General features: G+C 46.3%; 1 protein-coding gene across 1 annotated transcript in view; it reads left to right on the forward strand.

The window, feature by feature from the left end:
* Nucleotides 1-3,115: 3,115 nt before the first annotated feature.
* The window catches only part of ZCCHC2 (zinc finger CCHC-type containing 2), a 43,971-nt gene continuing 25,056 nt past the window's right edge, over nt 3,116-22,030 (forward strand). Inside the window, exons 1-3 of the mRNA XM_086469314.1 lie at nt 3,116-4,054; nt 17,622-17,733; nt 20,619-20,695. Coding sequence (XP_086325440.1) covers nt 3,116-4,054; nt 17,622-17,733; nt 20,619-20,695 — 1,128 coding nt within the window. The remainder of the gene's footprint in view (nt 4,055-17,621; nt 17,734-20,618; nt 20,696-22,030) is intronic.

Genomic DNA, 22,030 nt, shown 5'->3' on the forward strand with positions numbered 1-22,030 from the left:
AAAAAACCTCAAGGGCAGCTACCCTGAGCAAGTCAAATGTTATAGTAGCCTCTCCTGTTGTGCTGGCTGGTCAGTGTTCCTGCATTTCCCCACGGTGTCCTTCTTCCATTCACAGCCCTCAGTTTCACTTTCGTTTCTCTTGGGCACTCGATTTTCGGTTCTTTTCCCACATTGCCCTCTTTCCTGCTGCCACCTCCCTCAGCTACTGAAATACCTGTAAGTCCCCTTGGAATATCTTTGTCGTCTTTTTGGTTCCTCATGCTATTCCTTTTACTTTTTTTTTGTGCTGACTTCACATCTTTCAAATCTGTTTTTCTCAAGTATCATAGTTTAAGCCCTTAAGAAAGGGAAGTTAAAAAGGGCTGCGTTAATCAGGTTCTTAAGCTTATTTGTGAAACTAAGTATCAGTTTGGGAACTATCACAGACAGGGATGGGCTCAAGTACTTTCTGGACTCGGAGAGTGTACTTTCAACCATCACCCTCATGCACGTGTAATTTATCTAACCTTTGTGGATTTATGAATGGATCAGCAGACCTTCTCCTTCTGTCATCCCCCTCCTCCCCTTCCCCCAAATTAAACTCCTGTTTCACTGTCCGTGGTGTTACCCACTTGGAACTATGCCACGTTTTATTTGAATCACATATTGTTGAAGTAGGAAATGTTCTTTCTAACATTCAGATCATGGTAATTCTGATCCTGCAAATTCTACTCAGGCCAAATATCTGCTCAAATTACTAAGCAGAAACCTCAAGCCTTGTTTCTGTGCTTCCACAATTCCAGGTTGGCATATCCCCTGAGATAGTCACGGTAATTTTTCTTTGAAAAAAACCCATAATGACAATATGACAAGAATTGCTGTAATTCTAGAATTACTACTTCATAATGACAGTATAAGAAAATATTATCCTGGGGTATTAAGATAGCTGCTTTGACTAATAACAGTAGGGATCTGGAATGATTTGTGGGTCCAGCCAGGCCCCAACCAGCATAAAATAAAAGGGGACAAAATGGGTTTATGAGACTTCTTGTGCCTATTCTGCACCTTCCCGGTCCTGGGACCAGCGAAGACCAGTCTGGGGTGAAAGGGTAGGACTTGACCCATTTCCCACTCCCCACTCTGCTCCTGATGCCACACGCCCTGGGAGAGGCCATGACAACAGTGACAGCGCTGCTGTGATCCTAATGAACGAGGAGAGCTGCGGTGAGGCAGGTTCAAGTCCATTTGTGCTACTTGAAGAGGATCGAGCAGCAATTAGGAATGCATAAACCTCACATATGCTACCTACAAGTTAGTCTAATTTTTTTTGACAAAACACATATGCTTGCTGCACGTATATAAAAATACAGGGTATGGTTTAGTCTATAGCCACTATTCAAGACTGCTCTGTGGCAAATCTGAGTGATCCGTACAAGATTATTACAATCTGCATGACATTTACTTAGTTGTTTAATAAGCTCTTTCACTGCAGCACGTTTGGCTTCTGGACAGATAGATAAGGAGGAGTTAGCGCTAGCCGTTTATACTTTGATGCTGTAAGCAGTTTAGGGATGCTGCTTTGCATAATTGTAATTAAAACACATTTTATTCTTCACTGCGTTGTTCTGTGAGCCACGGGCTTGATTCCATTTTGAAATACACTGGGTTTATGTATATGTGCAGCAACCAAAGCAAGGAGCATTGCAACTTTCTGATTATTCAGGGTACTGCTTAATCTTGCAATTGTAGGATCTTCATCATCGTGGATTGCAACAGCTGGAAACAAAACAGGGGGAATGAGAACGAAGCAAGCCTGCTAGTTTGTGATGGACTATCCCTAAGCCATTTTACTATAGTTTTTTTCTGTAATATTGCCTGTATTTCGTTACTGTAAAAGAGCCTGGTAGAAAGCCACGTGATGCTGTAACAACAGTAATTTAAAAATGAGACATAGAATCATTTACACATCTTACAACAGTGATGGTTTCATTTGCATTAGAAATGTAGAAGCCTGTAGCAGCCACGTTTGTATTCAGCGTTCTTCCATCGGCGTGGTACAGCTTTGGGCCCGGCCCCGCAGCTGCGGGTAAACCCTCGTGCCTCGGCCCCCCGGAGCCTAGTCCCCAGTCAGCCCACGGCCTGATCTGGGGGAAACCTCCTAGCTAGGAGATAGGGAGGCCGGGGCTCTGGCGAACGCCTGAGCAGCTCCCATTTGCGTGCGTTAATTGGATTCATTAAGCAAACGCGAGGCTGCACCAGGAGGCAGGCCGCTGACACCGGCTTCCTGCGGGGCGCACCGGGGCTGGGGGAGCCGCCCAGCTCAGCCCCCGCGGCCCGGGGTCAAGCGCGGCCACTTGCCGCTTTTCATGAAGAGCCGAGACACAGTCCCGGCCAAGGAAGGCAGGCCCGCCTCGCCTCCAGGAGCCCGCGGCAGGGCACCTCGCGAGGGCGGGCGGCAGCCAGACCGCGACCCCGGCCAGCGGCGCGACGCGGAGCGAGCTGCGGCCTCCGCGGAGGAGGCGGCCTCGGCCTCCTCAGGAGTTGGCGCTCGCCGGCGCGGAGGGGACGCGGCTCCCCCGCCCAACCCCAGCCCCAGCCGCGGCGCTGCTGTAGGCCCGGGTCCGCCGCGCGCAGCGCCGCCCTCCCTGGGCCCCGCCGGCGGGCGCCGCGCACGCTGGCGAGCGTGCTGACGTCGGCGGCGCCGATAGGCGGGCAGGCGCGCTCCGCCCGCCCCCTCCTGGCCGTGTCCCCCCCCGCCTTGCCCCCCCTGCCGCGAGCTCGGGCTCAGTCCGCGCCGGCCGGGGCCACGAGCGCCAACCGTAGCTTTCGGCTCTGCGTGCGCGCGCCAGGGCCGCTGGGCGCGCGCACGGGCGCCGGGAAAGGCGGAGAGGGGGAACCACTGCGGGAGCCGCCGCCGCGAGCGAGGCTCGCCCTTCCCCCAGCCTCCCGCCCACTCCTCACGCGCGCACACGCCGGGACCGTTGACCCTGCGCGCGCCTCTCCCGCGCCGGCAGGGCCGCGGCAGCATGAGCTGCTCCTCCTGACCGCCGGCCGCGCCGCGCCCCCCCGCACCGCCGGGCTGGGCCCGACCCGCAGCCGGGCCCCGTCGGATGCTCGCGTCCCCCCTGTGCCGAGGATGCTGAAGATGAAGCTGCCCCTGAAGCAGACGAGCCACAAGGCGGCGGCGGTGGAAGAGGCGGCAGCAGCGGCCGTCGGGCTGGGGCTGAAGGAGCCCGGCGGTGCCCTGGACTGTCACCTCCAGCTGCAGCAGCAGGTGCCCCGGGCGCCGGCCCGCGGGGGCGCCGCCGCGGGGAGGGGGTGCGGGCTGGAGAGGCCGAGCCAGCTGCATGGCTTGGGGCCGGGGCCTGGGCCTGGGCCTGGCCCGCCACCCCCCCGCGCCGCCCTCACCGCTCCGGGCGGCGGCGGGCCCGGCTCGGCGGCGGCCCGCACCGACAAGGAGACGGTGTACGAGTGGTTCGGGCTGGTGCTGGGCTCGGCGCAGCGGCTGGAGTTCATGGTGGGGCTGCTGGACCTGTGCAACCCGCTGGAGCTGCGGTTCCTGGGCTCCTGCCTGGAAGACCTGGCCCGCAAGGACTACCACTGCCTCCGCGACTCGGAGGCGAAGGCCAACGGGCTCAGTGACCCCGGGCAGCTCGGGGACTTCCGCGACCCGGCCGTGCGCTCCAAGCTCATCGTCTACCTAGCCCTGCTGGGCTCCGAGAACCGTGAGGCCGCCGGCCGCCTCCACCGCCTCCTGCCCCAGGTGGACTCCATCCTGCAGAGCTGCCCGGCTCGGCGGCCCCAAGCGGGCGCTGCCGAGGAGGAGGGGGCCGAGGAGGAGGACGTGGTGGTGGTGATGGACGGAGCTGGAGAAAACGGGCAGGCCAGCCTCCCCGCCGCCCAGGGCCTGGGCTTCGGCGCGCAGGAGGAGCTGCTCCTGCTCTTCACCATGGCCTCGCTGCACCCGGCCTTTTCATTCCACCAGCGGGTCACCCTGCGGGAGCACCTGGAGCGGCTGCGGAGGGCCTTGTGCGGCGACCAGGAAGAGGAGGGCTTCGGCCGCCACCAAGCCCAGGTAACGCCGCGTCCTGGTCTCTTCCCGCTGCGCCATCTCACCAGGCGGTTTCGTCCTCCTTCTTTCACCCCTTCCCGATTTTCGAGGCGCCGAGGGCGGCCGCTCGCCTTTCCCCGAAGCCCCCCATTCGGAGGTGTCCCCTCCCGTCTTGCCTCGTTGCTTGTCTTGTCTCTCCCCCAGCCCTTCGCGGCCCCCGGCAGCGTAGGCCCCGGCCACCCCCACAAGCTGCTGCTGCTGCGGCTCGACTGGCTGCCTCGCACGCTGTAGGCCGCTGAAGAAGTTGTACGATGCAGAAGTACGTGCGGCAGCTTGGCTAAACTTGTAAAAATAATATTAATGCTGGATAGAAACCGTACGGCCTAGGAGAGTGTTCTCTAGGGGCTTAAAACAATAGAACGCGTTGAAATAGTTTTTTATGTGGATCCTGCTCCTGCCCTCCCCCCAAAACGAGACTTAGGCTTGGACTTGGCAAGGATCAGGGCAGCAGTCAGGGGTCAGCGGCTCGAAGGCTGGTTCTCTGAAAAGCCACGCTCAGTAAGGTGGCTGGAGACGTTTGGGAAGGGGTGGAAATCGTTCTACTAGAGCAGCAAATTAAAATGTCACAACTGGAGCTTCTGTTCAGAGAAAAGCTGATTTTCTGGGCGGCTGTCAGGAAACAGCAAAGCACATCTTGAAAGCAGATGTGCCACTTGTTGCTAGAAGGTGGCTGTCACCGGGAATGAAGACTTCCAGCCAGTGGCACTGAAGCATTCTCCTGTGCAGCAGCTATGTTTAAACTGAGGTTTTCCCGGAGTGCCATTCACGGCTGCCCTCTTAACGAATGTTGGCTTTAAAATCTGCCCCATATTTATGCAACCAAGCCATCATCTTGGAACTCTGCAGTTTTTGGTCTATAGATGGCCTCTCACGCAAAGGGCTGGGAGATAGGGGTTTGTAACGCTGTTCGACGGAGCACAGCGGGTTTGCGTCGGCTACTTGGCAGAAGAAGGTACAAACCCGTAGGGGCTGGACTTTGGGGATTTTGTTTCTAGGGTTACTTGCAGCGCTATCTGATTCAGCCACCCCTAGAAAACTGTTTTATGCTGCCTGCCATCCGAAAGGAAAGGCTCCTTTTCCTGTTGGGTAGAGATGGGATGTGCTATTGAGGAGTACTTGGAGGAGACGGATGAATTTCTAAGCCTTCAAGTACGTTAAGTAAACGCTCGTATTGTTTTGAGGCCAAAGAACGTTTGTCAGGTTGTAAACTATTGGGTAGACATTACGGTACTGAAATCATAATGAATTAATAGTGTAAGTCCAAAAAGTGTGTGTTTTGGCTTAATGACCTGCATTAGGTTTAGTTGTAGTCCAGAATGAGTCCTGGAGGTCCACCTTTAGGGAGAGAAGATCGGGTTGCAGGAAGTGGTAAGACTGGACACTCTCCTTGCTGGGTTTAAAGCTCTAATAACTGGAAACATGCTTCCTGCCTGAAACTGGCACACCAGTTGTAGCTGCTCAGTGTGTCCCACTGAGGCGTTAGGAGATCAGGCTCATGAGCTACTGGAGTTGAAGTCTGGTTTGTGTGGCATTCTGGCTCTGGCGTAAAAGCAGCCTTCCAAGTTGTGGTGGTTTTGTTTACTCAGGGAACGCTGAGAGACCCGAGTCAGCTTGGCTGAACACGCACATCACATATTCCCTAATCCACGCAGGGCTGAAACAGCATCCCTTCTGTAGGCTTTTTTTTTTTTTTCCTCCTTTCTTAATGGTTAAATTGTAAATACAGCAGAGCCTCTTCTGGGAAATAATGGCTGACAGGGAACAGAGGGATCGATGGATTTCAGTTCACGTTCAGAGGGACGGTAGGACCCTCGCAGGTACAACACTGAAGGAAATGGAGTTAGTAGCACAGTTAAAAGACTTCCCTGGCAAAATGCAGATGTACTGTTAAATTGGACTTGATTTAAATCCTGTCAGGTGTCCACAGGCTTTTTATCCTCCTTTAATCTCTGAAATGTGCCTTCAGGGCTCTGCATTTGTGAACTAAACCGGTTCATAAAGACCTCTTCGCTTTTTCTTCGGGTGGCCCCGGGTCAGGAGGGCTGGGCTCCCTCTTCGGTTATCACTCGCGCTGTTCAGCGCAAGCGGCTCTACCTCCCGCCCCGGAGGTGCTAGCGGTGCCCCGCGCTCTTCCAGCCCGCCTGGGCCGTGCCCCCCGGGCCGGACCGCCGGGCCTCACGGCCGCTCGGAAACGCCCGGAGCAGGCGGTTCCTGCACGCTTTGCAATGGCCGCACCTGGAAGGCGGGCTTGAACTTCCTCTCCCGCTAAACAGGGACAGCCAGGTTCTGCCAGGGCAGAAGAACGATGCGGGGGGGACCCCGACCCCGAGAGCACAGTCACGGCCCGGCGGTCTCTCCCCTTTCCTGGCCTGGGAGCGGCCGGGGGTGACCTCTCGCTTTGTTTGCAGGGAGGACGGATCGGTCATGCCGCCTCGTCGCCCCGTGGGGGCACGGCCTCCGTTCCCCTCCGCCCTCCCGCGCCGTGCCGGCGGGGGCGAAAGGGCCGGTCCCCGGCGCGCCGCTCCGCGGGACCCCGGCCCGGGCAGGGATGCGGCGACTTATGGTCACCGCCGCTTCCCGCCCCCATTCAAGATGGCGGCGGCGGAGCCTGCGCTCCTGGTCACGTGCCCGCAGGGCGGTTTCCTCTCCGTCCCGCCGGGGGCGGGCAGCGCCCTCTGTTGCATAACGGGACGGGGCCCCGCTGCGCCGCTCCGCGCCGGCCGAGCGCCGCCTGGGCCTCACCGCCCCGCGGCCGGAACGGGACCGCGCTCCTGCCCGCCGGGCGCCGGTCCGAGGAGCTGTCTGCCCGAAACTCGGCCGTCCCGCTGCACTTCCGCTAGGGCGGGCGGGGAAGGCCCTGGGGGCCCTGCGGGCAGGCTTCGCCGCCGGCACGGGCTCTCCCGCCAGGGGCTGCGGCCTGCTTCGGTGATCGCGCAGGTGAAGCGCGGGAGAAGTTCTACGCTGAAGGGCTGCCAGCGCCGCTCCGGGCTTTCTCAGCTCACCTCTCCTGGGCGGTCTGGAGATGGCAGGGGGGCCGTTGTTCGCGTGGCCCGTGAAACAGCGCGTACCTGTGGCAAGGAACGGTGGTGTGAAATCAGCCTGCTGAGGTGATGGAGTTCAGACCTGGACTGGAACGGGGTGGTTCCTTTATTAAGTTTAGCTTCTGAATTCCTTAGGGCAAGGGCTGCATTACTGCATGTGGGACGTCTAACACGGGCTTGGTCTGAGACGTCAAGGAGCTATAACATTTAGCTATAACGAGGAGCAGAACACGAGAGGTTTGCCGGCAATGAATTTGTGGGCGATTCACCCAACGTAAAGCAGTTGGCTTTTTCCCATAATTGGGATCATGTTTGTTGGATAGGATCTGTGCCATCTGATAAGACTGAGCCCACATTAAAGTTGCTTTTTGACAGTAGGGTTGCCGCTCTTTTTGGTCTCCCCTTTTAACGATTCTGTAAGAGCTTAGTGATACATTTTAACAAATTTAGCTGGAAATGACTGATAAATTCTGAAGTTGTAGGAAGTAGAATTGTTGGAGTGGGATGGGCAGAGGTAGGGTGTTCTGAAATACTTTTTTTTTTCCTACTTTTGAGGTAGAAACACTTGATACTATTGGGAGATTTTTAAATGAAGGCATAGTTTATAATAACTCCTTTTGGGAAAAAGGTCATTGGTACATTAAGCTATGCAGAATATGAACTTTGAATCTGAAGTCAAAGTGTAAGAATAAATCAACAGCGTTCACATCTGTAGTCACAAGCCAAGCGTTAATGTGCAGAGAGTTTGCTGATAGCACTATAGTTTTAAGTAGCAGAACACATAGCTTGATTCTTGTGTCGATTATATTTGTTCAATAAGTGCATCAGTGCCAAAGCAGTTTGACTTTATTGCTGATCTTGCTCCATCCGTCCCAGATCTGAAAGAGGCCTGAATGTGTGCAAATGTAGTAAACGTGGCTTGCGTTCAGCACTGGAACGTTCAGTCGGGCACACTTGACAGTGGCAGATCTGAGGTTCTGTTGAAATAAGCAATCTCCTGGAGATAATGGTTTGCTGAATAGTGTTATAATTAGCTGGCTGGAGGATTCTCTACAGAAAAAGTCTCTACTTACAAACAAACGGGAGGTTTCTATTTACAGAGTATTTTTCTTAGTAGGCTTCTATTTATAGGATATTTCATCTGCAAATTAGAAGAGTGCTTTTTTAATTGATCTTCAGTGACTTGCAGCAGAACAAGGTAGTAGAACTTAGTTTTAGAATCTTAAGAGCTTTGTCTGTGGGAACAAAAGTACAGGCAATCCCATTTGGAAGCTACAGTGTAGTCTTTTGAGCATCATAGAGTTGAGTTTATACTGAAGAGTGTGTGTGTCTTCAGAATCTGATTTACATAAGAGACAGAAAGATAAAAAATGTCATTTTACTCTTGGCAAAGATCTTTTAAATGGTGGTACGCTCCAGGAAAATACGTGTGTTTTACAAGCTTTGCATACTGAGATAAAAAGTATTCTGGCTCCCTCTGAACCTAACACCCTTGTCTCTGAGCAGGAATTTCTCTGACTTCAAACAGGAGTTAAGAATTCCAGAAACATTACTGGAAGTCTTCTGGAAAGGAAGTCATAGCTAGATAAAAGACAGCGCGTAAAATGAAAAACTTCTGTCTAAGTGTGCCTGCTAATGCTCCAGGAAGCTGCAGAGTAAAAACTTTCACTGCTCTCAGTTCTAAACACCAGATGATGGGACAAGTTAAGTTTGTAGCCTTCTCCCAGTCCCTTTTACCAGGGTTAGTCATCCTCTCGCTGTTTTCCATGCCAGTTTCTTCTCCAGCATATTAAATGCACACTGAGGGCCCTGAAAAGATACCCATGACTTCCCAATGCTTGCATGTAGGTTACCGCTGTTAAGCTGTTGCCCAATGTTGACTTATTTGTAGATCCCAGCAGGATCTCGCTGGGCTTGGGGTACCAAGGACTCTCGGCTCTTTCTGAGGAGCTGCAGAAGAGGATGCAGATGGCAGCAGTAAGATGGCTGTATCTATGAAACCACTGAAGTCTGCAGGATTCTGTCTAATTAAATCTCTGTCACCTCATTTTCTTGCCGGTATTAGAGTCTAGCCATAGCTGCCCTGGAAAACACTGCAGTTGATTCTCCAGTAACTATAATTAATACTAAATGACTGCTTTTCCTCCAAGATTTGGTGAATTTCTGTAGTATCGTCCAAGTCTTAAGAGTTTATACTTTCAGAGACCGAAGCTTGCAGAGGACAAGCTCAGAGATCTGGCTGGAAACTGCATTCCTTTGTGAGCTTCTTGGCTTTTCTCAGCCTCTTAATCTTGTCGGTTTTGGGAGAAGGAAGTAAAAATACTTTTAATAGTGAAAGGAGATTTAATACCTTGGGAAGTGTCTTAAGAGTGAGATAAGAACATGACAGAGAGATTTTCTGTTGTTTGGAACTGCCATACATGAAAGAATACATTTAATCTGTGCTGCTTAGACCTCTTGAGTTCAAGAGTTGGACAAAATGACATATTACCCTCTGCTGGTAGTTAAAAGTAGTAATGATGGCATCATCTCTTCTCAGTACTAATTGTGCTTCAGTGAACCACTCTTAAAGGGCAAATGTTTTTTAAATCTTTCCATCACTCTAGGCTGTTGTGAGAATAATTTTTGTATCAGCCTGAACTAATACATTCCAGTAATTTTCTTCTTATGCACTCAACAGACAACTGTAACAGTACTGAAGTTGTATAGAGTTGTTGCATGAGCAACCAACTGGTGATGCAGTAACATTTGAACTGTTGCATTGCTGGCTTTAGCGTCAAGTTCTCTACTTTGCTGTGGGCTAGCTAGGTTGGACTGAAACTGTGATTTGAGTCCAGTTAAAAGCTCAGGTGCAGATGGGACTTGGAGAAAGAGCGCGCTGTATTTCTAGCAAACACAGGGTGCAGTATTCCCTCAGCACTGTAAGTCATTGCTGTAGCTGATGTGTGTGGTACTTCAGGTGTAGTTGTCATAGGCCTTGATAGCTGAAGTTGTTAATGCTGCCTTAGAGGTTGGTATGCCCTTTGTCTCAAAATTGTCATCATTTCACGTACTACAAGTTAGTCTGTGATTGCTGAAGCTGTCATGTGGTGTGCTTTTCCTCCCTGAATCAGCTGATGTTTTTTTCAAAAGGTTTCTGTCTCCCTCATAGTGTTTGGTGCTGCCTCTTACAGGTGACCTCTTAAAATAGTTTCACTAAACAAATATGCCTTAAAGTACTCTTGCACAACTGTGCGTTCTCTCTGTACAGTCCAGCTTACTTGATATGAGTTAATAGGGCAGTTGCATCCATCTGAACCATACGTTCAGACAGTCAGGCTTTTATTTCACATATTATGGGACTTTGTCTGGTCACAGAACCAAAAAATGACTTGAGGTTGACTGGGACCTCTGCAGATTGTCTTGTCCACCATCTCCCCCTGCTCAAGCAGGGCCACCTACAGCTGGTTGCCCAGGACCATGTCCAGATGGCTTTTGAGTATCTCCATGGATGGAGACTCCACCACTCCTCTGGGCAGCCTGTGCCACTGCTCGGTCACCCTCGCAGTAGACAAAGTATTTTCTGACGTTCAGAGGGAACCTCCTGTGTTTCAGTTGGTGCCCATTGCCTCTGGTCCTGTCACTGGGCACCGCCAAGAAGAGCCTGACTGAATCCTCGGCACCTTCACTTCAGATGGTTAGGCCACAGCTTGTGTGGGAGTTGTTCCTCCCCAGGTGCAGGACTTTGCGTTTCCCCTTGTTGAACTTCATGAGGTTCCTATCTGCCCGTTTCTCCAGCCTGTGATTCTGTGTGGAGTAAGCCTTACTGTTCTGGAGGTTGATTCTGCATGTGAGAAGGTAAGTTAACAGGGAAGCATGTAAGTTGTTTGTTGGCTGTGGCCGAAAGAGAGATCATTTGGTAGACTTTTGTGGTCTCAGATCTTGAGGCTGATTCTGTTCTTAGTCTTGTAGGACGTTTCTCTGTATCTCCCATCAATCAGACAGTGCCATTGCATACTTCAAAGCTTGCAAACTGAAGCATAATTTAGCAGCAGTCAGTTGGGCAGTTGTCTTCAGTCTTGATCTTGCCTGTGGCTAGCAGCTTGTCCAAGACAGTAGTGGGTTTTTTGCATGGGAGACAACCTGTTGCATCCGTGGTTGTCAACAGTAAACAGATAGTGAAGCATTGCTGCTGGGTATGTTTGCAGTTGTGAGTATTAAATTTGTGTGCTGATTTCCATTTAGGTATAAGATGGCATGAATGTTCTACCCCTGTATCCAAGCAACAGCAAGAATTAGGTGATGGGGTTCGGATATAGTTGCACAGTCTTGAGTAAGGCTTCCTCTTTGCTGCTGTTGTCATCAAGAGAGGGTTCAGCAGCACACCACTACACCTGCAGTTTCAGCTGATTGTTCCTTTTTAAGAGGTGATGTTTAGCCATTGTGCTAATGTAGCTACGCAGCTGTGTGTCGGCATGTCGTGGCTGTGAGGTGTTAAGGGTGGTAGCTCTATTAATGATTGTTCTGACATCATTCAAATTTCTCCAAGGTACAGATGCTGTAGTTGATAACTTGTGATTATGAGCTAGACCTTGATTCTTCCGAGATGCCTTCTTTCATCTGGTTTTGTTTGCCAGTTCCCACTTGTACGTGAATGAATGAGCTGTGCTGGTTTACATCTGCCCAGCCTGCGAGGCTAAGCACTGCTGTCCCTAACAACGCATCTACTGAAGTCTTACAGAAAAATAAGCTTTTGTATTTGGGCATGTAGAAATAATCAAGCTGTCCAGCTGCTGTAAGCAGGTTTCCCTTGTTAGAACTCATCAGAGCTGATGCATGAATGGTTCTTTTATGAAAGTGCAGTGCAAACATCAGAAGATTAACACGCATCAGTCACTTGCTCATGATGGTTAGTAGGCTATCCAATAACAGATTTCGTTACATATTGCCAAACCAATACCAGCATGATGGTTTTTTATCAGCCATCTACATTAATAGAAGACAGAGTTTGGACATCTGTCATGTGTAGACTAGCTGAGATTTGCCAGCTCTCACATGTCAACTATACAGAGCAGCTGTATACCTTCTAAGCAGGATGGTTCTCCACCTTAGACATTTGGTACTTGTCCTGGGAAACATCTCAAGTGATAGGTGGGTTTTTTAATATGGTGCTTGCTTTCAACCCTATGAGGAAAGACGTCTTGGATACAAAACTCCGATCTAGATTGTGAGAGCAGACAATTTTTAGAGCGCGCTCTCAGCGCATTTCACTTTCAAGGAAAGATGTAGTTAGTCCTCTAGCCTGTCACAGAGAGACCTACGTGATTATCAAATTAATTATCTGGCAACTGGTTTGGGGCTACCCATGGTTCTGGCTTCACTGTATTTTAATCATTAGCAGCAGCACTGTAAGCTGCAATGAATCCTTGCATGTGAAAACCTTACAGTGACTTAACGGCTTATGCGAGAACTAACCTTACACTTGCATGTGTTGTGTCAATAAATTTTATTCCTTGAGAGGAAATGACTGTCACAGTTAGCACTGTGCCATGGCCATCGACAGGAGCTCCTCGGCAGCATACCCAGTTTTAAAGGATTTTGTTTGTGGTGTGACTGGCACCAGGCAGCAACCCCCACTGTCACTCGTAATGTTCATTGGCCCGCCAGACTGCCGTCACTTGCGTGCTAGAGTTGTCCGCTCTGACAGTGCCCCTTGTGTTTTAGTTACGATGTAGGACTCTCACAGTGGCTGACACCAGACGTGAAGAGTTGTAGTGCAGGTTAAGCTAGGGGCTGGAGCTGGCACAGAAACAACCCTTGCAGGTTGTAAGCTGTGAGGGAATGCTAGGGCTGCCCTGGATTACCCTGCTGTCTACCTCCTGCATTCCGCTAGGTGTTATGAAAGCTATCATTCACAGAATACCCGCAGTACATATAACTGGTTTAACTTTCTATGTGAAGAATTTTTCAAGTGAATAAATTACGAATTTTTTTAGTTACAGTGATTTATAAAACCATCAATATCAGGGCTTGTTTGAATAAAGGTTTGAACAATATAATATTTTGCAATTAGAGGGAGCCTTCAAATGTGGATGTAGTTCGCCTGGTACAGAAGACTGCCATGGATAGAAAAGTAACTATTGTAGAATAATTCTCTGCAAAAATATTTGAACAAAGGTATTGGTTACAAAGATGATGTATATGCTAGGTGAGAAACAGTTTTCTAGTATTAGGAGGTGTAGCAGCAATAAAAAAATAAATAAATGCTTCTTTGACATGAACTGAGCAGAATACATCTTTGAAGTAAATCTTATTTCCATACCTCTCTTCTAAAAACTGCTTACTATTTCTTTGACTTCTTAATTAGCAATTATTTATTAGAATAGACTGTAACTTATTTTCCCATTAATTAAAACAAGTAGCCTGACTTTGAATGCAAAAGATCTGACTAAATTTGATTTGGTTTAGATCCATTTGTGAATATTAAAAAAAGTAATTGGTTAGGTGGAAGTCTCAGCTTGTTTGTTAAAATGAATGAAGCACTGCCTTCAGCTCTTATGCTGATGATTTCAGAGGCAGAAAAAGACATCGTAGAACAGTAAACCAAATTGAATAGTTTGAGAGCCTCTGTCAGAGTTAATCTGAATGTCTGTGGTCTTCTGTATGCAGTGTGGAAGACACATGTGAAAGCTGCTTTTGCAAAGCATGTGGCTGTAGTTTAAGGAAGCCTTACCTCTGCCAGAGAATTTACATTGATCTTTGCTAGAAATCTTGGTTCAGTTGTTTGATTTCATGTCAGAAAGACGTTCAGTCCCATACCAAAATACGTGCTAAACTTGTTAGCTTACGTAGTTTGGACACAGCTGGTTAATCATAGTAGTAGTGCTTTTTATGGACAGCCTTGAATGAATCACAGTTTTAACAGGGTAACTTTAATGCTCAAGTGCCAACAGTTTTGTGAATAGTGCATGACCAGGAGTTAACACTTAAAAAGTGAAGTACTTGGTTTTGGTTATGCCCACAGTTGTTATGAGATGTGTGACAAAACAGTATCAATGGAAGTATGGAGGAGATCTGAAAGTGGCTCTCTCCAGACCATTCTTGTGGGTTGTGGGGCTTTTTTATTTATTAAATGAAACTTGCATGTTTGCTAAAGCTGTTGAAATTCAATCTTGTTGATACACAGCTATTTTCCTTTGTTATGCCATGTCTGACATTGCACTCAGAATTTATTAGATGTTTGAAGTATGAAATACTGTTTTGATCAGTTAAGTTTGCTGAGATTGTTTATTGGGTGACTAGAGTCTGGTGTGAGTTTTAACTTGGGGAAACAAAACATGCTCTATATTTTAAATCTGATTGCTTTGAAACCTGAAATTACTGACACTCAGTGTAGAACACAAACCGTACACTGATTTAGATGAAACAGCTAAAATGTCGTTCAGTTCCTCAGACCATCTGTAGTGCAGTACATAGATAGATCTTCACTTGCCAGTTGTGTGCTGCTGTTGATGTGACTGATGAAAGTTAGGTTAGCAGTATGCCCAGGGCAGGCTTGATGCCTGTATACTTACTGGGCCCTCAATGAGGTGAATGTATTGTTCAGAGTTGCCACAGTTTGCACCCGTGCTGGTTTACTAAGATGAAGCCAGCTGTAGTTGGTACATCTGTCAAATCTGAAGAAGTTCATTGAAGAATTCACAAACTGTAAGGGGATTCTGATGTCTTTTGACATCTCTGAGCATCTTCATTCTGGTCTGCCAGTTGTGGCAGTCTTGGGGTCCTCTGTACCAAACAAGGTAACTAGTCTTGGCTCCTGGTTTGTCCCATCATGTTGCACAAGTCCTTCAGGAAAAAAATTCTGGCACTTATTTCCAGAATCATATGCTTCTGCATGTACAAATAAGAGTACTGTCTGAAGATTTTTATTTTCCTCTACCCGTGCTTTATGAAGGTCTTTCACTGGAGCAGTGTTCTTCATTCTGGATGAGAGGAACAGACTTTGAACTTTCAATATACATCTACTCCAAAAAGTATCTGTTTTCTTCCAAGAATTTTATTTATTTTATAGAGCTACTAATAAGATAGATATGTATTTACCTTCTAGTTTTCATGCAGACCAGTTGCTAAATATTTGTGGTGCATTGAATGTCCTCTATTTAACTTGCTTCTTTTGAAAGCTTTCCCAAGAAACCTACCCTCTGTTTTAGCTTCCAGTGCTTAATAAAAAAGCAGTATTTGATTGATTTGTTGTGCTGAACAGAGAACTAGCTTCTCTCCCCTTCTGCACTTGTTGCCACTGCTGCTACCATCAGTATGGTATTTTTATATTGATGGCACTTAGGTACTTGCTGAGCTCGTATGTTAGACTACTTGTTACAGATAGATAGAGGTGCCTCACTTTAAAATAGATTAATCCAGAAACTCGCTGGTAACTTCCAATATTTCCTAGTTCTTTGTGGATGTATCTTTTTAAGGCAATGTGTCGTTTCCTTGAAACATGGAATTACACTGGTCAGCTGAGCACTGGTCAACAGGGCTCAGAGGGTTGTGATCAGGGGTGCTGAATCCAGCTGGAGGCCTGTGACTAGCGGTGTTCCCCAGGGGTCAGTACTAGGGCCTGTCTTATTCCATATATTCATCAGTGACCTAGATGAAGGGACAGAGTGTATCATCAGCAAATTTGCTGACGATATGAAGCTGGGAGGAGTGGCAGATACAGCGGAAGGCTGTGCTGCCATTCAGCGAGATCTGGACAGGCTGGAGAGCTGGGCGGAGAGGAACCAGATGAGGTTTAGCAAGGACAAGTGTAGAGTCCTGCACCTGAGGAGGAATAACCCCATGCACCAGTACAGGTTGGAGGTCGGCCTGCTGGAGAGCAGCTCTGTGGAGAGGGACCAGCAATGTGCCCTTGTGGCCAAGAAGGCCAGTGGCATCCTGGGTTGTGTTAAGAAGAGTGTGGCCAGCAGGTCAATGGAGGTCATCCTCCCACTCTACCCTGGTAAGGCCACACCTGGAGTACTGTGTCTAGTTCTGGGCCCCCCAGTTCAAGAAGGACAGGGAGCTACTGGAAAGAGTCCAGTGGAGGGCTACAAAGACAATTAGGGGGCTGGAGCCTCTCTCCTACAAGGCAAGGCTGAGAGACCTGGGGCTCTTTAGCCTGGAGAAGAGAAGACTGAGAGGGGACCTTATCAACGCTTATGAATATCTTAAGGGCAGCTGTCAAGAGGATGGGGCCAGGCTGTTCTCAGTGGTGCCCAGCGACAGGACAAGGGGCAACAGGCACAAACTGGAGCACAAGAAGTTCTGCCTCAACATGAGGAAAAAATTATTTACTGTGAGGGTGACAGAGCGCTGAGACAGGCTGCCCAGGGAGGTTGGGGTGTCTCCTTCTCTGGAGATACTGAAAACCTGTCTGGACGCGTTCCTGTGTGACGTGCTCTAGGCGAACCTGCTTTGGCAGGGGGGTTGGACCAAATGACCTCCAGAGGTCCCTTCCAACCCCTACCATTCTGTAGTTCTGTGATCCTGTAACTGGCAAAACCAGTTGCATCTAAAGTCATTGGATGTTCTAAAGCATTTCTGAATTTTAGCTTGGTTGGTCCATTTGGGTTTTTTTAACAAGACTTGGTCATTGTAGAACGTGTAAATTGATACCGTAATGTTTTATCTTAATTTGGGAAAAATTACCTAGGCTCTTGTTACCTTAGAGAAACCACTTGAAGTCCATGCACATCTAATACTTTTCTCTAATTTATCATTGTCAGCTTAGTTTGTTCTTTTTTCTCTTATTTGTCTGTCCATGTTTTCTGTCTTGTATGATTTCCTGTTCTGTCCTTCCTTATGCACTGTATTAGAACAGTAGGAATTCTTGGCATAAAATTTTGAAGTCTTCATGCAAATGTGGGGGGAGATGAGCTTTCACTCTGTACTTTTCTGTGTGGAAGAGAGGGTGTTGGTGGCAACCAGTTGTGTTCTGAATGTTTAGTTAGTAAGAGATGCCTGGATTTAGCTGTTAGGACCATATGGCCTGACAGACTGCCCAAAGAGTTATTCATGATTTCCTGTATGGAAGAGGTGGCAGGCTGAAGATACAGGGCACGAATATAATTGAGGAGAATATGTTTAGAGTGGAGTGAGTAAATGACTTCACAGGTTAGAAATTGAAAGAGTTCATACCGACAGTAAATCAGCACTGAAGTTCTGAGCTAACGATCTTGAATTGTCCAGCTTGAGATACTGTAAAGGCACATGATCTGTCCCCCACCCTGTTCTGGCTTTAAAATAAGGTCAGTGAAACACTGGAGGTTATAGCTGACAGTTAATAAATAAATAAGGAAGGCACTGAAATGGCTAATGATGACCTTTTTGCCACTGTCAAAAAATTCAGGTTTCTCTCCTGTAGAATACCAAATAAGGAACTTTTTTTTGTAATTTATGCTGTTTAGAGCAAGCTTTGATAAGATACATTCTATTAAGACGCTTCCTTTTTTTTTTCCTTCTCAATTTAGAATGACTTTTCCCATAGAGACTGCATGTCAAGTAACGAGTCCAGGTTGCTAGAACGAACCACAGCACCTCATGAAGGAGTACCAGTGGCTTCCCATAGACCTCAGCGAGAAGGTATGTTGTCTGAGGTTTCTTTTGAGGACCACTCTAAGGTTTTTTTGAATGCTAAACTCTGCCTAGGGTTGTAGAAATCTTGCCTCTGTCTTGCTGTTCATCTGAATGAGAAACTGCAGTGATTAGTAAGTATAATAGCTTCTCTGCTGCCTACTTGGTCTTTTTTTTATTGTAGCAAGTTGTCATTCTTGTTAGCTGCTAACTGCTAATGACTGCATGCATGAAAATGGATTGCAAATGGGCTTTCTCCTGAAAAAAGAGGTGGGATTTGGGAGAAAAGAAGAAAATTGAATGCAGTTGTGTTAATTGTGGTTAGATTTTTTTTTTAAGCAAAACTAAACGTGAAGGTACTGCGAAACAGTGGATATCTTTTGATACGTGATTCAGTTGTATTTGATTAATCTTCAAAAACGGAACCAAACAAAGAAAAAACACATATTAGGTGGTTTTATAGATGTGGTAGTTTGGAGAAGTGAAAGGCTTTCCATAGAAGTCAGTTGTCTTTTGGCTCTGTTGGGGAGAATGAGAACAAGGCTTCAGCGCGTAAACAGAATTCTTCTGTGTGATTGCCAGCACAGTTTCTTCTCTTTGAAGAAATGAGCATTATTGAACACAGATTTATTCTTACCCTTTATTCTCCAACAAGATTAGTGAATCACTTGTCTACTCAAAATTGGTCTACCCTATCCTGCAGATAGTGAAGAGCTGGCAATCTGGGAAAACTATTGCTATTCCTTTTGTCCACATAAATGTCCTTTTGTCTCTGCTGTGGAGATTTAATTACACTTTGAAGGCAGGCAGTTTGAGAGTTTTAATTCCTTGCAAAAAAACACAGAGAAAGATTATGGCAGATTACAGTCAACAAACCTGTTTCAAATGCTTTTACAGAGTTCAAAGTGTTCATATTCACAAATTGTAAACACAAAAGGGAGATTCACTTCAGCAACACTCTTGAATTAAGTAACAGAAGCACGGAAAAGTAGAATAGTTGAATCTAGTGAAGAGCTTAAATGTTTCTCAGCATTTGTATTGTCATAGTTAGAAACTACAGTGAAGGATCAGAATTATTTTGTGATATTTGCTATATATAGGTGTGTGGTAGAGCATCCCCACTAGGACAGTCTCTTTAATGGGTTAGAAATAGCACTGATAATAAAACATGCTTTTTATTCTCAGCTCTGGTGAATATGATTTTTAGAAATCTTGACTTATACTTACAGTGGAAGCAGTGTCATGTATACATGCTTGACTTAATCCTTCTGAATGCATGTGTTGTGTCCAAAATAGACGTAGAGATGTAACACGCCTCATTGGCTTGTATATTCAAGCATTACTTCTTGGTATAGCCATTTAGAATATTTAAAACGTGGTTGTAGAAACAGAATTTTGAAGCAGCCTGTAGAAACTGGAACTAAAGCTGTGTGGCAGCAAGACTGTGATTAGCTGTTGTATCGCTTATTACGATGAAGCATGCAACAGCCACAAAAAGAAGTTAAGGCAGCTGAAGGTACTACATTGTGTAATAAAATTGCTTTATGCTTGAGGACAAATATATTTAGCATTGAGAACATTCAATAGTTTAAAAGAAACACAGTCTCATTAGAAAAGAAGCTTGTCTGTGAATGTTAATGGTGTTAGTTTCCATATTTATGTGTGCTAAATATATGCATGTAGTGAAATGCAATTTAAACTACTATTCTCAGTTCCAGGCATGGGAATCAACTTTTTAATTAACTCATGAGTATCAGCTCAGCTGATGGTATCAATTTTACCATTGGCCATTAAGATACTTTACTGCACCAAAACTCATGTTATGCCACAGTCCTTTTTCTAACAGTGCATTTATCTATACCAGACAGGTGAAAAATAAGGTTGCTAAACGTTCAGCCTTTCATGGTATATTGATGTAGGTTATTGTCTGGCATCCTTAGCTCATCTCAGATAAAAATGAACTGATCGTCCAGCACTCTAACTCCCAGGTAGAGGGTTACAACCAGTGTACACCAGCACGGTCAGTACATGTCAGTCTTTCTACTAAAAGAGTTGGAAGCTGTAACACTGTCAGTAGCCTTATATGCTGACTTGTTATTCCTTTAAGGAAATTGCCAATACTTAGTTCTTTTAGAAATGCCATGTTTGATGGGGTTGATACTTTAATTGTAACTTTAACAAAATTCATAAAGATGTTTAAGTTAGAGGAAATGGTAATTAGCTAATCTCCAAGAATAACTGTGTAACATACAGAGTAGGAGGTTGATTTTTTTTTTCTTTTAATTGTTATGAGTAATTCTTAGTATATCCCATGTAAATATGCAGTTAAAAATTGAAAGGAAAACATTAGCCGGTAACACCAGCTCTCTTCATTTTCTCTTTGCTAATACTCATTTCTGTCTCCTTCAGGCCTTCCCCAAGTGTTTCCTTCCACCTAAGTGCCTTTCAGAAATGTGGTGGTTCTGCCTTAGTTTGCTGTCATTACTACTTGATGTTTTAGAAACGTGGATGTGGAAGGCATGGTCACAGGCTTTTATCAGCGCTTGTTACTTCTTGGAGTGAAGATGCCATTTGACTTCCTTTTATTGGCTTTTCACTTATAGTGGTTATATCGTTGTATTTATGTGACTTTTAAGCTGAATAAGCTGAATCTATGCGTAATGCATGGATTCCCATGATCTGCAATGAAGGGGTTGTGGTCAGGCCAGAGAAAGACGTTGTGGAGAACAAGGCTTCACTTGCCCCTGCAGTTTGTTATAGTAAAATATCATCTGAGAAAGAGTGGGGTTGTGTGAGTCAGTAAATAGCATACAGTGGTTCTCAGAGTGGCTAGGTAAGTAGATACATTTTCAAACAGTAATTTTGGCATGCACACTAAAGTGTTTTTCTTCCAGCTGTACACATTGAGAAGATAACCCTGAAAGGAGTACCAAGAAAAAGGGCTGACAAACATTTGGAGTACACATTCAAAGTAAGCAAATAACCTCCAGAATGTTGAAGTAATTGTCTTCATGATATCTGTGTATTGTAGATATATACAGCTTGTTTCAAATACCTGCTCAGAAGGCAATTTTGAATTACATCAGGGTCTTCAGAGATTCTTGTAATTATTCTATAATTCTCTTGGATGCTGTGTGTAGATCAGGTGTTTTATGTAATTGTGGCCATAAGGTGGGAAGGTGTGAGACACCAGCCATAGCTGGGTGTGTGGCATTGCTTCAGGAAACTTGGCTTTTGCTCATTGGTGGGGGTAAGCATTACAAAGAATTCTAAAACTAGTTGATTGTTTGCTCAGGCAGCATAGGAGCACAGCTCTTGTGTCTGCAGCTATATATTGCTTGCAGTCATAGGTCATCTTAGCCTCTTTCATGAATGTTTACCATAAGAGGATGGCTCCTGTGGTTTCTGACAAAACTGAGGGTTGGTCAGTTTGTTTGTTTTGGGATTTGTTTGTTAAGGTAAAGTAAAAACAAGCTAAAAATGTCAACAAACTTGAGGGCCTACCTAGTATAGTCTTCATGTATTATAATAGCCAGAGGCAACATATAAAACAATTATGTGAGTGAATATTAAACAGAACTGAAATGCTATTTCTTACTACTTTGGAAGAGAAGCTTTTGATATTGAGGTCTGGTATTAAAGGCTATAGGTATTAAATAACAGCTGCTAAGGTGGTGATGTTCTGATTGAATCAAAGTAGTAATTTTCGTAACAAAGACTGACTAACATTCTGAGTCATTTGGGCAATAGATGTGAGTCTAGTAGTACTTAGGGTTTGAACATAGAGTTAAACTTTACCCCTTTTCCTCAAACGAGAGATTGTTTTAGATCAAATATTGTAACTGGCCTTTTGACATGGGTCAGGGGAGCTCTTTAAAGAGGCAAACTTAAGAAAAAAGCCATTTTGAGCTAAAAACTGATGTGTTGATCCCAAAGTTTGATGTTGTAGTCTTTAAATGGATGTGAATTCTAGAGTTTTGTCTTTTCTCGTATTACTAGAAGCTTGAAATTAGAGTCAAATTGACATGTATACTATTTCTGTTTTTGAAGTAAAGTAGTGGCAACAGGTACCTTGTTGTTGATTGTGTCTGAAGGTGAAATTTGCAAAAAATTCTGCATTCTTCTTTTGCTGAGAACAGTAATGTGGAATGTAGGCTTCAAAGTCTTATTAAAGGTTAACTTGCCCAAGTATTTCAACTTTGTCATAGATCTTCTGTCTGAATAGTCTGTAAACTGAGTACTGGGCAAAATACAATAATAGGTAGGAGAGGTTTGTACAGAATGCCTGTATGGATTATTAATATTT

Source organism: Leptosomus discolor, chromosome 8, assembly GCF_034619465.1.
Source record: "Leptosomus discolor isolate bLepDis1 chromosome 8, bLepDis1.hap2, whole genome shotgun sequence".
In the NCBI taxonomy this organism is placed as follows: Eukaryota; Metazoa; Chordata; class Aves; order Leptosomiformes; family Leptosomidae; genus Leptosomus; species Leptosomus discolor.